Below are 16,775 nucleotides of genomic sequence, written 5' to 3'. Positions count from 1 at the left end.
CGAGGTAGATACCGTGACTCAATAATACAATCAAGATGTCTGCGGCCAAGGACCAGAAGCCATTGCCCTTCCAATACCAGTTCGCCGCTGGTGCGGTGGCTGGTGTGTCTGAGGTGAGTGAGTTGCAGTGCCATTGCGTCGCTGCTACGCCCGGTAATGGTGCGACTGAGCTGATTGATTGATTGACTGATGATGTGATGACAGATCTTGGTGATGTACGTGCCCTGCTCCAGATAGAGCCTCAACGAGGGCGCGTGAGTTCCAAGAGTATTAGGGATGATTAACAATTGAGTGGTATCCAGGTACCCATTGGATGTTGTCAAGACGAGAGTGTAAGGCTTTCTCTCTCTCTGGTTGCGTTGGGATTCGACCCATTGTGCGGATCCTCCGCGGGTGGACATGGCAAGCTAATGGAGCTACGAGGATAGTCAGCTGCAGAAGGGCGTCGCCGTCGCTGGTGAGGATAGCTACAATGGCATGTTCGACTGCTTCCGGAAGATCATCAAGAACGAAGGGTGCGTGATTCCCGTTTACAATCGCAGCTTGACATCGGCCCCATACTGAACGCCAAGTGAAGTTTCTCCCGTCTGTACCGTGGTATCAGCGCCCCTATCCTGATGGAGGCACCCAAGCGTGCGACCAAGTTCGCTGCCAACGACAGCTGGGGTTCTTTCTACCGTAACTTGTTCGGCGTCCAGAAGCAGAACCAGGCGCTCTCCGTTCTGACCGGTGCCACTGCCGGTGCTACGGAGGCCTTTGTCGTCGTTCCTTTCGAGCTGGTCAAGATTCGTCTGCAGGACAGGGCTTCTGCTGGCAAGTACAACGGCATGCTGGACGTGGTGAAGAAGATCGTCCAGGCTGAGGGTCCTCTGGCGCTGTACAATGGTCTGGAGTCCACTCTGTGGCGCCACATCCTGTGGAACGGAGGTTACTTCGGTTGTATCTTCCAGGTCCGCGCTCAGCTTCCTCCGGCCGAGCCCGGCAACAAGTCACAGCAGACTCGTAATGACCTGCTTGCCGGTACCATCGGTGGTATCGCCGGTACCGTTGTCAACACCCCCATGGACGTTGTCAAGTCGCGTATCCAGAACTCTCCCAAGGTCGCTGGCGTCGTTCCCAAGTACAACTGGGCCTGGCCTGCCGTTGCAACCGTCATGAAGGAGGAGGGATTCGGTGCCCTTTACAAGGGATTCATCCCCAAGGTTCTCCGACTGGGTCCTGGTGGTGGTATCCTCCTGGTGGTCTTCACCGGTGTCATGGACTTCTTCAGAAAGATTCGAAACGAATAAGTTGCTGGAAACTACTAACACAGGCATGGATGAAACAGTGATAGACATCTTGCTTTTGAAGAGGTCTAGAAGTGGGTATAGACACGAGCTCAATTGATACCCCCCAGTTCACGATATTCAGAAGTATAGGGGCGGCAGAGGAACCTTTTTTTAGACACAGCAGCCAAAATGATCCTTTGTATTTCTATTATGTAGCATTGTTTTTGGTTGTCTTGACAGGGTATGAATGGATTAAGCATTGAATGTATGCTGGGTCTGCACTGCGAGAAGGCAATTAAGGTGGTATGGAATCAATTGAGAAGGACCCAAAAATTACACCAAATGGATTATTATCACATTACTGGTCTGGTCTCCAAGCTTTATAGATGAATTGAATCGTGCCAAGATCCAGCATGGATCGAGGATAGTTAGGTCGCGCTCTTACATATCATTGTCGTCCTAAATAGGCGGTAGGCTGACCGTCACGACGACAAGGGCATCTGTACATAACATCCGTCCAACATCACAATTACTCGCTGCCTAGCTAACAAAAACTAGACATGGTTATCTCTGTACATGTATTTCGCCACGTGCAATCATCGGTCTCTCCATTCTACCAAAGGTAGTTGATATATCTTGCACTGACTTGACAGAGACAATCTTTCCACGTGCCCTAAACCAATCTATAAGATAAGAATTAACAACAAAAGAAAAACCCCTTCAATCATATTACCGAATAATCCAGTCCATTATTATTATTATCATTATAAAACCACAAATCTATGTACATACATACATTCCATTCATCAAATTTTGACCTGCCTGATGTCATCACTATGAGGTATGCGTGCTGTTCTATTCCTTTAATCTCGCCCGTACCTTTAAAATCACATTTGACATTGAAATGAGATCATAACGAACCCAAGATAAATATCTACGTTATTTATCTCGTCGGTAGATTATTTTAGGAATTTGTTCCCCTTTATCAATTCGAGAACGGTAACTTGGGTTCTATTCGATTTTTATACCTTGTCACTACTTATACATATATCGTCCGCAATAGTTAAAAACGCAAGTGTATAATATAATAAATCTTATCTGCTCACGATGTTCCCCCGGACGATTCTCCAACCATCACGAACTGGCTTCTCGAGAGTCCTGCTCGCTCAACGAGCACAGGGTACGTGCATACAAGGTACCTATAAAAATAATACTATCCTGATCCATACATGGATCCCTCCCTAATCCTCGCACTACCATCATACAAAACAAGAGAACTGTGCTAATGTAATGACATTCAAACCCTGCTAGCAACACGCAACAAATCCCACACCACCAACTTCGACCCCGAAGCCATCACCCCCGGCACATCCTCCAACGTCCGCAACCCACAATCCAGCTCTCCCGAAGCGCAACGCATCAACATTTCTCGCGGCGAAAAGGGCCGGTCGTCAGACACGGCAGATACGCGCTCCGTGCAGTCTCCAGTCAGCGGGAGGAATCAAGACCAAGCGAGCGAGACACGTGCGGAGGAAGAGCCGTCGACGACGGAGGCGGCGGTTAAGAATGATCCGAACTTGTCGGAGGAGGAGAAGAAGAGGAATGTGGAAGGGGCGGGGAGGAAGCCTATGGGGGTGGAGGATGTGAGGAGGTCGTAGATGGGTATTTTTTTTGGGTGGGAGAGTTTGAAAGATGTGCTTTTCTAGGATGGATGGATGGGTAGTGCGTATAAGAATGTGCTTTATTGTATTGTATGTATTATTCGATGCTGATAGGGCTTATAATAGATGGAAGCTTCCTGATAGTAAGAGGTTGGTGTACAGTATAGAAAAATCAGAATACTCCGCGAATTCGCAATAACTTATAATAATAATAATCATGGGCTATATACGAAGACATAGATGTACGAAAAGAGGGGGGGGGGAGAATAATTCAATGGCTAGGTTAATCAGTAATCTTAAATGTGGCCATTGCGGAAGAAATCAAATTAGAAGGGTAAAGTCACCGTATCGTTTTGCATATGCTTACTCCCAATCATTCTATATAAACCCTCAAATGTCCTTTCGCTTGGTTGAGTGGTTAGTAGCAGAGTGAAGGGCCACTGGTAGATACCGTCCATTTAGATGTGAATATGAAATTCATACACAAACATACCACCAGCCTGTCTGATTATTGCTGACAGTACCTCACCAAGTTAACGTATTCACCCAAGAATCAATCACCTCCTTAACCTCCCGAGCTCTATACCTCGGCCCATCTCCAAAACACGACGCATTCCACGCAATATCCTCAATTAACCTCGTCACCAATCCTCCCCCTTGTCCCGCTGCTCGTCCAATTCCATCGATCCCGACTCCATCCACCGAGGCCGTTCCCAACGCATCTAGCTGCGCAAAACTCGACATCCCGCACCGACTACTGATATAGTCAACTATATCCGGAATCCGAAGCCAATCGCTCATTTTCTCCCCTCTGCGCTGGGCATCCTCTTCGATAAGGACGCGGAGCTGGATCGAGCTATTCGCGTCCCAGAGGGGACTGTCTGTGTCGAGAGTGCCGGTTCTGAGGAACTCGAGCCGAGCGCCGATGCGACGCAGCGCGGCTTCTTTCCCGATAACTGCGGAGCTGTGACTGAGCATCTTGCTGGCGTGTGCGGTCTTTTCGTCTTCTGCGTTCGGTGTGCGTCTTACTGTGTGTTGATTTGACTGTAGAGGAGGGGGGACTAAGGAGGCGGTGCCGTATTGGAATGCGAGAGAGAGGGATTTCCAGAATACGCGGCCGGCGAATGTGTCTGCGTCGCGGTCCATGTAGGGGAGCATGTGGAAGGGGAGGGTTTTCGGCTTTAGATATTTGGGTATGGGGAGAGAGTTGGATGAGGGAAGTAAAGGGTCGAAATTGTAGGTTGTCAATCCGGTGTCTAGGCTTGAGGGGTAGTGCAACTCTTGAGGAGGTATGGTTGTAGCTATGTCGTTGCGTATAGGGTCTGCGAGGTAATCAAGATCCTCTGGTTGAGGTGGTATGTTTGCTGACGATGACGATGTATCAGTGAGTAACCAGCCTTCGGTCCCGATTGGTATATCACTTGCGGGAACTTGGTTATCAACGGAGTCTGAAACTTGTTCAGAGGAGAGATTCTGATTTGAACAGGACTCATGACCACTTTCCATAGAGACTGATTCATCAACACCGGCTATTTGTCCTGCATAGCGAATTGCTTTTAGGAGCTCTGACTCCGCCGTCTGCTGAGAATCTTGCAGCGGCAGGGAAGATAGAAAAAGTGACTTCTGATTCACAGACGAAAGCTCATTTGTGGCAGCTTGACAGATCTTTCGAATCGAGTCTCGTAGAAGAGAAACCTCTTCCTCGAGCTTGTTGATTGTATCGATCTGTCTTTGGCGGAAGGCCCGTTGGGCCATGCGGCCTTTTTCTCTCCGGTACTGATGATAATGATTAGAAAGAAAAGACAAATATGACTGACGCAGCCAAGAAAAAAATATATATACCTTCTTATATTCCTCTGGATTGCTCTTCTTCCTCATATTGGCTGTTGCCTCCTCCCTACGATTAAGATATTAATATCCACGATGTTGTGAGATTGACGCACGAAACGAAACGATTATAAGTAAGACCCTCTTCAGACCCGGCTAGTTCCACTTATCGAATTGACAACATTTAATCATCGAGTATGTAAACGACCAGGGTGGGACATAAAGTACAAACCAGATTAGGAGCACGTAGGCGATCTTATCAACCGTTCTGAAGTGGGCCGAGATCCGAGGGATATACAAAGCGGCATCTGATCTAGCGTTTTATGGTGTAGTTTGTGACTGATCTGTCGAATACTACGCTGAGAAATGCGACTAGACCAGCCCGCACTGACAGCTTGATGACAAACTTTCCGGGGGTCGAGCTATAGCGGCGGGAATAATCTATCTGGGGTACCTAGTTAAGGAGACATCTAGATAGCTAGGTACGATGAAAGTTACGACAGTTAAAATAAGAGCCTAGCTAGAAAAAAACCATTTTACTCTAAATAGAATACTAACACTTGCTATAAAAAGCATTAAGATACAGCTTATAATTCCAGACCCGGCTATCACTATGAACTATGCAACTGTAACTGGAAATACAAATATCCTAGGTACCTATTGAATGGAAAAAGACGCCATTTTCTGTCCCACTATGGTAAACTTCTATCAGTATCCAAGTTGTCCAACCACTTCGTTCAGCAAGCTGCTGCCTGCCGAATTAAAACACGTGAAAGTTCATCTGACAGAGACAAGCTGTTGATGCCGCTTCCTCAATCTCCAGTTGCATCGAACAATAAAAAATATTCCCCAAACTCGCTCATGTCGGCATCGAATGGTCGCAGCACGATCCGGGAGTTCCGATATATACGCCTCCAAGACTTGGTCAAAGTCTTTTGCGCTTAAAGTGGCTTTCATCTCTGTCATTGTTGCGAGCAGGTCCTTCCAAAGGAAATCGCCGAATAGTGAGTAACCTTTGTCACCCGGAAGGGTCTTGCCTTCTGATTCTGTGTAGTCACGGTTCCAGTTAACTATCAACTGCAGCGTTGTCAGCGGTCTGCTCCCAATGAACACTGAAGACTTGCACGCCGTGCAAGGAGTCGTCCAGTCAGGGGAACGTGATCCGGTATCACAGCGGCAACCGGATCAGGCTGCGTCACAGCGGCAGCAGCCGTATCCTCCGCAGGAGAGGCGGGAGGAGGAGATAATTCCCCGGACGGGGAAGTGGCATCCTCAGGCTGTCGATACCACCGAAATCAGCATATGTTATATGAATCCCGAATCAGAACAATTACCTGAGGAGTCTCGTTGCGCCGATGCAACACGAAACGAACTCTAGGACCCATGGTCTAATCGAATGAGCTGATGTCAACATGGCTGATCAAGACAACTTACCCCTGGAGCAGGAGGCTCTAAAAACGAACAAAAAACAACCGATTTCTCAAAGTTTTTTTCAAGCTGTTACACTGTTACGCTTTCAGAAACACGTCCAGATCTTCATTTGAACGTGTTTCCTATTTGACTTCTGACCGTTCTTCCTCGGTCAGACCCTTCAGGAATTCTTCGACTTTCCCCTTCCCGTCTTTCCAGATCCATTGTTGGTTTTTTCTTGACATAGCTTCATGAACGGCGGCAACTATTCCGTCAGGCCTGCACTCTCTATCATGGAGCAGAACTCGTGAGAGTCCATCTGCGACTTTGTTTCTTGGTCCCGGAATGTAGACGTCGGACAGTGGAACTTTAGGAATATCTTCAGAAGCAACCAAACCAGAGGCCAAGAAGCTATGTGGGAATGGAGTTCTCCTGTCTAAATATGACATGTCTTTGGAAAGCAAGACCCACAGGTAGATATGATGCCACACCAACTTCTTGTTGACTGTTTTGACGCATGCTAGGTGCCATTGTGGAAAAAGAATCGGACCTGATCCCATTTCCCCTAACATCAGTGAACAATGCCATTCCATTATATCCCACCTGCCGTGCCGAACTTTGACCAATCCGATGACCCTGGCTTAATCTTCATGCCAATGGATTCACAGTTCCTTTATTGACTTCGAACACTGAAGGATCGGGAGCGCCGAAAAAGATGCCTTGAAACACGGAATAATTGCCAGTCGAGAAGTTCCAACACCTGCCATGTATAAAGAGCATCAAGTGAGATCTGGAATCATCCAAGAGGATGTTATCGGTGTTTTGTATGTTCTGACCTTCCATCAAGAAATATCTCAATCCTGGGCTAGAGGTGGATGACAACCAAAAGAATGGCACGGCGCTCCAATTGCTGCCCTTAGAAGGGCGATACCAATACTGGGAATAATAATTAGCGCGCAGGCAGAAGAAGCTCCAGCAAGCCCCGAACGGCCGCTTCAGAGAGAGCGCAGATTTTGCTTCTGTGATGAGGACTGGCATTATTTCGAGGCGACCCCGACGGCGTGGTATCGGGGGGTACGGTGTGAGCGCGGAGTACGAGACGATCTGTTCGAGCGTGGAGTGACAGTATCCTGTCGGTTTCCCGCTACGGGAGGATCAGTACGAGGTCATCAGGAGAGCAGGATAACCTTACCGGGCGAAATGACAGCCATGTAGGGGTTACGGTCCCGGACAGGAGGCATGACGACGAAGACCCGATCAGAGCGAGCGATAGGACAAGACGTGGACAAGACGAACCCGATCAGGATGAGTGATCGGACAAGATGTGGACAAGGCGAAGACCCGATCAGAGCGAGCGATAGGACAAGGCGTGGACGAGACGTGGACGAAACGAAGAAGAAAAGAAATCTCTCATATGTGATCATAAAACATGAATTTAGGACTGGATGTTTCAGTAGGACCTGTAGAATAACTAATATCACGCGACTCGATGCATTATGCATATCAAGAAATGAATAAAGTAATTCATCAAAGATGCGAACAGATAGACATAGAATTAATAATAATTTTTATTTATTTTATTCATTTACTCATTATATCTTCATGCAGATTTAAAAAAAAAATGGTAATTCCGAACGCTCACCAGGAGCAGCGAGAGATTTTGAGCTCAAATACCTATAGAACGTCTCAAAGTCTAAAATAAATATAAAAAAAAGGTTCATCCAGAAGAGCTTTTCTCGACAAAGATATAAAGCTCACATTACTATAGTAAACAGGACGAACCAGAACCCTTTTCAAGAGCACGCGATGCTATCTAATAAAATAAAAAAGAGAAGGAAAAGATTTTCTAGGCCTGGAGGACTTCTTGTACCTATTGTATCCTTTGCTGTATTCACATATATTTGAGGTGGTCTCCGGAGGGGAATTCCAATGTAACCCACTTCACCTAATAGGAGGAATTAACATCCCATCAGCCCTACAGGTATTCACTCATTCCGGAGATAAAATAATGAATGTGAATGCGGAAAGGGGGGGGGGGACTGTTATTGATGCTTTTTTTCTTTTTGCCATGCTGCAAGCCGATCTATCTGTAGCTCCAAACTAGGCACTCGAAACAACAGGTATGCAATTACACCGGCAGGCAGCAAATGATTCGTACCGTGGTTTCCACAAATACCTTACTATTGGCTAACCGGCGAGCGCTGTGGAAAAGGAGAAAGTATGTTATATCGTCAGTCGACAGACAGAGACGGAGTATAAACAGCACATGTAGTATAATAGTAGTTGATGCCAGCCAAAGCTTTCCCTCTCCCTTGTTGGATATCCGTTAAATGTCTGCGAGTAAAGTAAATATTTCTAGCGTGTGAATCTGATCAATCGGCACTACCGACGAATGATTGGTAGGGAGTTCTAACTATGTCGTAACTAGAGGGATGGCTTGCTTACACCTCGTGTACTAAATGTCCAATGTCAGAGTAGTACAGTACACAGATAGTTACATGATGACATAAGAAAATCATGTTGTGTACGAGTTAGGGAAAATAATAGTCTACACCGGTTCGGAACTCTAGGAGAGGGGGGATGTGCTGACGAGATACAGACGGGCCCAGAATAGAATAGATCCGTAGAATGTAGTAGATTAACTAGAGCGCGCGTATCATATCATTGTTGCCCCGACCGTGTTCGAAAAAAGAATTAGACTCCCATCCTGTAGTAATGATAATTGACGTCGTATACCATATGCAGTACTGAAATGGAGAAAATAGCTAGAAAAAAGCACACTGCCAAGTATATTCTGACGCATCCATTGTAAGAACGGTATGAAAAGGGGTATCGATTTCAAGAAAAATTAGAAATGAATCCGCCAGGCCGCCTAGCATAAGCTACAGCTTAATAAGCCCACGTAAGCATCTAAGCACGACCGTGTGCCAGACTGCAAGCCAGGAGAGGGGAGTGGCTCGGAGACATGACTGTAGCGAGGAAGAGAATCAAGAAATATCAGAAGGGGAAAAAAAGGAAGAAGCAACTGCCAATGACTACTCCATGTGCCCTAATCACCTCACGTGTATGCTTTCGTCCCAGAGGCAACGATGGAAAATAAATCCGGACCCCGGCACAAAATACCTAGAGGGGAAAAAAATAGAACTATATGAAAACCGCATCCACAGAACTCAAGTCGAAATAGAATGAAACTCACAGAATGACGCACAAAGTACACCTAGAAAATGTTAATAAACTGGAAACGGAGTCCGGAAAAGAGATATCAAGCCCGTAATACGCCTTCAAATAGATTCACCATTAGTTTGACGCCGTGTATGCAACATGCCGTGACATGGTTCAGTACGGATCGTAGCAAGGACAAGCGGCCGTGTTCAGTTCATCTCCATTGAGTATTCATCTTCTTCTTTGAAGCTCATGCCGGCGTGGCCGGAACTGCTCCAGAACTGAGGCTGGCCCTGTCCGCCACTGTTGCTACCGCTTCCACCACTATTGAACGCGGGGCTCAGACTCTGAGGACTGATGGTACCATTGTTTTGCGTAGCTTCACCGGCCAAGTTGGTATGCTTGGGAACTCTAAGACCGCTGCCCGGAGCGCGACTGTAGTGGAACGTACTCGGGTCATTCTTCTCCATCGCATCGAGGAGTTCAGTACGCATTCGCTTCTCTTCCTCCGTCTGCTCGAATGGCCAGGTACCACCCAGGCTGGTGATATATTCAGCCAGCTCGGACTCCTGCTGCAGTTTAACATGCAGAGCCCACATCAAATCTCTGGTCCATCCGACGGCACCGTTCAGGATATCCCCCTTGTTGGGACCTTTCTCCTTCTCCTCAATAGGTAAACCCATTGTGATGTTACCGGCCGTGGCCCGGCGGCCGCTGCCACCAGCTAGTAGGGATGTCGCGGTAGGTGGACTCATAGCGGTAGCACCCATACTGGGCGACAAAGCAGAATTGTTGACAAGCTGTTTGCGTACCTTATCGTCCTCCAAACGGTGCTGGGGCACCAGATGCGACAAATCCTGGATACGCTCGTTGATATTATCGCGCCGCCTCCGCTCCACCATGTTGTGAGAGGCCCTCCGACGCCTGCGTTTGGCTTCCTGCGACTCAAGCGCCTGGGCGGTAGTCATGTTGTCAACCTTGGCCGGCAGTGAAGCATGCTTGCCGGACTTGAGGATCTCGGAGATTCCCGCGTGGTGGGAAGGGTGGCCCGGGGAAGATATGGGTGATTCGACGAAAGAGTGAGCGCTGCCTGGAGTGCCATCCCACTGATTCGATAGGGTCTTCTGGTGACGGTGCTGCAAACCGGTACGGATCGGCTGGGACGGGAAGCTGCCAGACTCAGGAGTCCCAAGATTCAGAGCCCCCAGAGCAGGCGTCTTCGGGGTCATGGGACTCCGAGCATCAGAAGAAGCGCGGTCGACGGCTTGCAAATTTGGACGCGTCTTGCTATTCATGTAGTTCTGTTCGAAGGCACCAACATTATGCATACTCTGAGACTGATTCATCGACCGGAATTGATCATAGTTGAAATTTCCATGGATGAACGGGCTCTGGATCGGAGCGCCATCTGGGGTGTTCGAGTACATCTGAGACATCTGGCCGGGGTGGCTCATCGACAGGCCAGGCTGCTGGTGCTGGTCATGGAGGAAGTTCATTCCATTGTTTTGCATTCCATTCTGGCCGTTGATCTCCAGATCAAGCAACTCATCCGTATCAATTCCGGAGTTTCCCAAGTTGAAGCCGGAGTTCAGGTTCTGCTGAGAGCCGAAGGAGTAGGGCATAAAGTTGGAGTTCTGCATGGTAAGCTCGGAGGGGTCGACTCCATCGCCATTGGAGTTTCCGAAGTGATTTCCGAATTGCGGGTTAGACATGGTGTAGGACTGGGACATCATGAAATTGTTGTGGTCGTCTGGTTCATGCTTTATGAAGGTTGGAGCGGCAATCGTCTCTGCCATGTCCCGGCTCCGATGGCAGGAATTTGGTCACCAGTCGAGGAGACGACAAAACAACGTATCCGTGACCAAAGGGTTCTGTACAATCACGAAATCGTAAAGAACAACGATCGTTCGATGAATGATGGTGTGACTGGGGAAAACAAAGGTAAGCTAGAGTCCAGTTTCCCAGAGGGAAGCGGAATGGTCAAGTAATATCTCCCAGGGCGCGTAATCCGAAAGCAGGTAAAACACCAAACCGTTCAGACAGAGACATAGACACCCAGTGGCCGCTAAGAACACATACCCGCTTGGCATCCACACACCACCGAAACTAAATGTTCTAGACCGGAGTCCTGTGTCTGAAGATGGGCTCTGATGTAGATAATGAGCTTCAATAGCGCATAGGACAATGTCTGTCGAAGCAAACAGTGTAGCTTGTGAGCAGACTGCGCTGGCGTATCTGCTTGCGGATCAGGGTTGCTTTCGTTTCCGAAGAAACTACAGACAATCAATGAATATCAGTATGATGACTCGACTGCGATCACAACGCAACACCATTGATAAGCATTAGAAATACGAGACGTTGGAAAACAGGTAGTGGGTCCCGGATTGAGAAATATACAGGACTCTCCAGCGCGACTGTTACCGCCTACTTCCACCAGAGTGACAAAGCGGATGGCGGGGCAGACAATGTGTCTGGGTATCAATGAAGCACGCACAGAAACTCCCGCGATAGGTGTAGAAAAGGTCTGATCAATGTACCTTGCAGGAGACGCTGCACTGTCAAAAGAGACTGGCTCTTGAAGGTCGAGTCGACGACGACAAGTGTGAGGTCTCTTTGGTGGCGCGCTGGATTGCGGGAGGCAGCAGCGCAACAAGACGGATGGTTGGGCGACGAATGAACTAGTGCGATCGGGCGTTGAAGAGAACCGTATGCGCTGCGCAGCGTAGCGATATCAACGTTGTACCACAATTGCACACAAATCGATTGAGTCCTGAAAGAAGATCACACTGGAGATGGTGGGAGAATGGTCAGACCGACTTTCCCAAGAGGCAAGAATGAGTAATAACAAGGGTGGGGAAGCGAGTCAAGGGAAGCGAGCACGACAAACGACGGCCGACGCAAAGGCCGGTCCGAGACACGCAGGAAGACAGGAGAAAAGACGGGTTGACTGTCCAAAGACAGGCAGAGAGGATACAGCGGAGATACAGATGGAAAAGCACCACTCTTGAGGAGAAACCCCGACGAGGGAAGGATAGAAAAGAAGATGGGCGAGCTGCAGTGGCGGGGACGGTGGGAACCGAGAGAGGCGGCGGTGGGATCGTCTTCGTTCTGGGGAAAAGGCGAAGAGGTGGAGCGACTGAAAGAGGCGGGCGGTGAGACCGTTGCGGTCAGATCCTCTAGCGCTGTGAGGGCGCGCCAAACGCGTCGACGCGAGCCCCTTAGCTCGCCCTTCGGCCCCAGCCCAGGAAGCTCGAGCGTAATAATGTAATATTATTGTTACTCTCTCGACCCCTCAGGCAAAGGCCAGCCTCGATCTCGTAATCTGAGGCACGGAGATATGCGATACCCGTCGCGGCGGGAGACTGGTTCACCTCTAACCCAGCCCGTCGTAGGACGTCCAACGTCATGGCACAAGTGCTCACAGAGGATGTGATAGATAGAATCAAGACCAACGAGAGCCAGATCGAGTTGACTTCCCCACCGCTGCAGCCCAAGGTTCGGAGAACAAACAAGAAGGACACACGGGAAATTGAACTTGCAGACAAATCAACTTACCAGACGGTGATTGAGCGAGTGAGAGTGAGAGTGAGAGTAAGAGCAAGAGTAAGAGGAAGAGTAAGAAGAGTACGAGTGAGAGCGTAAGTGAGAGTAAATGGAGGATGATGGTGAACAGATGTTATCTATCTATCTGCTGTTCAGTGGAGGCCTAGAGTCACTGGTCTCCAATGATATCACAACGAATGGCTGCAGCGACAGGTCTCGTTAGCAGATCGTACAGAAACTCTTCAAAACGTCCGTCCGTGTAATTAGTTCAAAGAGCTACAGGGCAGAAATCCGAACTCCACCCACACGTGGCGGGGTACTTGTCCGAGTTATAATGGGGCCGGGGGTGGAAAGGAAAAGAAAGAAAGCATCATCAAAGAAGAAAAAAAAAATCAAAAAAACAAATCCACGCCTGCAGCTTGCGCAAGAGGCTAGATAAATGCGGAGTGATAGGAGATAGAGGAGTTCTCTGCGTGGAGAGGTGCACGATGATGCAGGCGGCGGCGAGGGACTAACTTACTGTAAGACAGATGCGGGTGAGTGATGGATGCGCTTGAGGCGGGGATTTGCTCTCGAGCAAATGTTCGTCGATAGATCGAAGGGCTCGAGCTTTCTGCAACGACCTCGACGGGTGTTTTTTGCCGCACTCACGAATCAAGACAGTATCAGACAAGATGCGACGGGCAGCTGCAGAGGACAAAACGAGGGGATGGTCTCTTTATGGGCAGCGAGGCGTCCTCCTGCATCTCTCATTTGGTATATGACGGAGCTGGTCATGCAGGGCGTCGATCGTTCGACCGACAAGGCTTAAAGGGTCTACGACTGATTACGTCCGTCGATTGCGACGGCTTTGCCTGGCTGTGTTCTACTCCAGGAAAATATGGAGGGGTGGAGAGCGTGTAGCAGTGGTGTAGATTAACAGGAATCGAACCGAACGGACCGAGTCCCTGGAGGGCAAAATGGAAGGTGGTGGGCTCGAAGGTGGTACAGGCATCGAGGATGTGCAAGAATCATGTCCCTATCTCATGAATAGATCTCATCCTTGTCACCTGGATGCTCGTTGGAGGGCATGACTCACACGCTGCGCTGCTGGGGAGGGTCGAAGCCGCGTAGAATGTATCAGATGCCCTGCAGGCACCTAGAAACAGAGATCGGAGTGACCAGGCAGCGTGAGAATCTTCCCGGCCAAAAGGGGGGTGTGCTGCTGGTTCAGAAAGGGAAACAAGATGGACAAGCTACCTTGACAAGCAGGAATTCAGTCAATTAATTAGTCCAGTTGCATGTATGTATGTACAGTATGGTACTATGGTAGGTCCGTAATCAGTCTCTACACCATGTGGAAGCGGAAGCGAGATCGACTACTGGGGGGAAAGAGGGGGTTTGCTCACGAAGATCTCTTTAGATTGGAAATGGATTCCGAGAGATGAGGATACGACCGTCCGTCCGATCAATACGGGGTCGGCTTGTCCTACCAGAGTGACTCTCCCAGCATCGAAGGAAGCTTGGACACTCTGACATCCCCAGATAACGGGAGATCACTGGGCGAACGATGGATAAGCCACCCGATGGCCTTCGTCTGAGCGTCCCTTCTGCAGGCCAGCGGTCCGTGGCACTAGTCAGTTAGTTAGCAGTCCCGTCGGTGTCTGTCAAATCCCGCTTCCAGATCTATTTCTGTCCAGGGCTGAGAAAAACCGGATTCTGATTTGATAGGTGGGAGTACTTGGAACAGTCGTCTCCCATCTATAACTCCCAAGTACCTAGGTATGTATGTAGTAGTACATACTATGTACATACTTCACCATCTTCAGCCACTGATGCTTCCACCCTCCAGACTCGCGGGAAGGCGGCGCGAGGAATGTACAGAACCACACATCGGATGAGCAGCCACAACGTGCTCCTCGTGCTGGTGCCTCGATCTAGTCTGCCACACTCACAGGCACCGGAGAGACATACGAGCCACGAAGGTATGTCGCCTGGATCGACGAGATGATGGCTGATACCGATCCACAGTTGGTCTGCTCGTGGATGTGCCAGCCGCAACCAATCAAGGAGCAGATCATGATCGACACTAGCTCTCCAGACATTCCAAAAATCAAGAAAGCAGCCCTGATTCTTTGCGAGGCTATCGCGGTGCCGTCCCGTCGCCGCGAAGGTTCGGAGGGCAGGGGGAATCATCCACGGGTGCGCTGGAGGACATCCAGTGGGTCGGACAAGGCAAGATGGTGTCAGAAAGAAGGATAGGGACTACTGACTACGATTTATAGGTGAAACTCTAACGGCAAATTGTAAGACTTCTATTTGGAGGGAAGTTTTTCTCGTTTCTACTGAAAGTGAAACCCTCACCAGGGGTCCCCTGATAGCAACAGAAAGAAGCTTAGGCCAACATTGAGACGTCCTACTAGATCAAGAAAACAAAACAAGAAAGGTTAGCTAATAATTATTACTCTAGTTACCGGCACTTACCAGAAGGGACAAGACTGTGGCAGATGATAGATGCATCATGATCATCATGTGGTTACGGAATCACTGCTTCTGGGGTCTAGTACTTCCCCGATTTGCAAACCTCCCGAAAACTTGACGCGCTTTCTGCGGATCGAGGACGCGTTGCGGGGACTTTCTTTCAATATCAGAGCTTGGATATGACATCCCGATGGAGTCTCGATCGTTTGGAGGACCGAGAGTTGTCCGCACCACCACTGGTCTCCGCACAGTAGTCCGAGAGGATCATTTCCTTCTTCCGGCGTCTTCTTGCCACACAGGTAGGAGATGGTGTTCCTGTCTGCGCTATCGATCTGTTTACAAGAGAATGAAATCTGCAATGTTCATTGGATCTGCCTCTGGATCATACTCTTACCCCCTCCTTTTGCTGGAGGGGTCGGGTATATTTGCTCCGAGTGTTCTAGAGTAAACATGTAGTACTGTCATAGATACTTGGGCAGGGCAACAACCATTTTCCTTATCGCACCATGTATTCTTAAGTCGATAGTTGATAAGAGACCCATCTTCTCCAGGGATGCTGATTGGAAGATGGGGAGAGTTCGATGTAGGCTTCACGACAATACGAACTAGACTAACTAGTTATCAACTATCTTCTTCTACAGCACAGGGAGAGCACTGAGTATCAGGCCACGATCTACTCGACTAAAAGAGATCGACCCTCATGCCAGATGCCTCCCGAACCATAGAGAGCAAGGTTGCCCGTCCGGATCGTCAACGGGTGCACGGCTCAAGTGAGGATCTACCGGCGCGTGGAGTGGCGTGGAGTGGAAGGTTAGAACCTAGTTACTATTACCTAGCAGTTGCTGTTAGACTGTAGAGTACGGAGTACAGAGTAGCATAATGCATTAGGATCTTATGTATGTACGGCGGATGTATGTATGTTTAGTTAGTTACCTAGTTTTGCCATGCCGCAAGTGCAGTCTAACGATGATCTGTCGACCTACGAGAGACGGGATGCACCAAGACGCAGACTGGGGTGCAGGAGAAGGGGAGCATTTTGTGTCTGTGCTGTTTGGCATGATTCTTTAATTCTTGAATCCTGTTGGCAAGCGAGAGCGGAAGAGATGCATTAACGCCCTATCCTGCATCGAGCTTACAGCCTGCCCTGTCCATCATCACATCCAGCACGGACTGGCCCACCGATTGCCGCCCCCAAGTTGGCCCCGGCCAAAACCCCCAACTGTCGGCCACACCCTCTCACTCCTCTCTCTCTCCGCGACTTTGCCCAAATGGTACTGTACTGTACATTTCTCGATCCCTCTTGTTTTCTTTGAGGATCCAAGTGTGAGAATCCAGCTGGGGTCTACTCTATTGCTAGCCCTTAGCCCTTAGCCCTTATTTCCCCTCTTCTCTTGTCTACCCTAGGTAGCTAACTTAACTAGTTACCGGCCAAGTCATCTGATAC

At 49.0% G+C, this 16,775-nt stretch overlaps 4 protein-coding genes across 4 annotated transcripts; 2 read left to right on the top strand and 2 right to left on the bottom strand.

The window, feature by feature from the left end:
• Nucleotides 1–35: 35 nt before the first annotated feature.
• On the top strand, nucleotides 36–1,289 carry C8Q69DRAFT_508985 (putative mitochondrial 2-oxodicarboxylate carrier protein; the record flags this gene model as incomplete). The annotated part of the gene is made up of 5 exons (XM_028633040.1): nucleotides 36–113; nucleotides 205–215; nucleotides 303–332; nucleotides 429–515; nucleotides 578–1,289. 5 exons carry the CDS (start codon nucleotides 36–38, stop codon nucleotides 1,287–1,289), a joined length of 918 nt encoding a protein of 305 aa, XP_028483408.1.
• Nucleotides 1,290–2,177: 888 nt separating this feature from the next.
• C8Q69DRAFT_474791 (hypothetical protein) lies at nucleotides 2,178–3,114 on the top strand. The gene is made up of 2 exons (XM_028631148.1): nucleotides 2,178–2,448; nucleotides 2,580–3,114. The coding sequence occupies exons 1-2, from the start codon at nucleotides 2,376–2,378 to the stop codon at nucleotides 2,924–2,926; spliced, it is 420 nt and encodes a 139-aa protein (XP_028483407.1). The 5' UTR covers nucleotides 2,178–2,375; the 3' UTR covers nucleotides 2,927–3,114.
• A 165-nt stretch (nucleotides 3,115–3,279) lies between these two features.
• On the bottom strand, nucleotides 3,280–5,016 carry C8Q69DRAFT_474788 (hypothetical protein). The gene is made up of 2 exons (XM_028631147.1): nucleotides 4,772–5,016; nucleotides 3,280–4,705 (listed from the first exon to the last, which is right to left on the bottom strand). Exons 1-2 carry the CDS (start codon nucleotides 4,805–4,807, stop codon nucleotides 3,455–3,457), a joined length of 1,287 nt encoding a protein of 428 aa, XP_028483406.1. The 5' UTR covers nucleotides 4,808–5,016; the 3' UTR covers nucleotides 3,280–3,454.
• A 4,521-nt stretch (nucleotides 5,017–9,537) lies between these two features.
• C8Q69DRAFT_508982 (putative HLH transcription factor) lies at nucleotides 9,538–11,124 on the bottom strand (the record flags this gene model as incomplete). The annotated part of the gene is made up of 1 exon (XM_028633039.1): nucleotides 9,538–11,124. The coding sequence occupies one exon, from the start codon at nucleotides 11,122–11,124 to the stop codon at nucleotides 9,538–9,540; it is 1,587 nt and encodes a 528-aa protein (XP_028483405.1).
• Between the last annotated feature and the right edge of the window lie 5,651 nt (nucleotides 11,125–16,775).

The sequence above is a fragment of the Paecilomyces variotii genome (assembly GCF_004022145.1).
Source record: "Paecilomyces variotii strain CBS 101075 chromosome Unknown C8Q69scaffold_9, whole genome shotgun sequence".
NCBI lineage: Eukaryota > Fungi > Ascomycota > Eurotiomycetes > Eurotiales > Thermoascaceae > Paecilomyces > Paecilomyces variotii.
The sequence above is the reverse complement of the archived record's forward strand: the minus strand, read 5'-3'. Positions and strand labels throughout refer to the sequence as shown.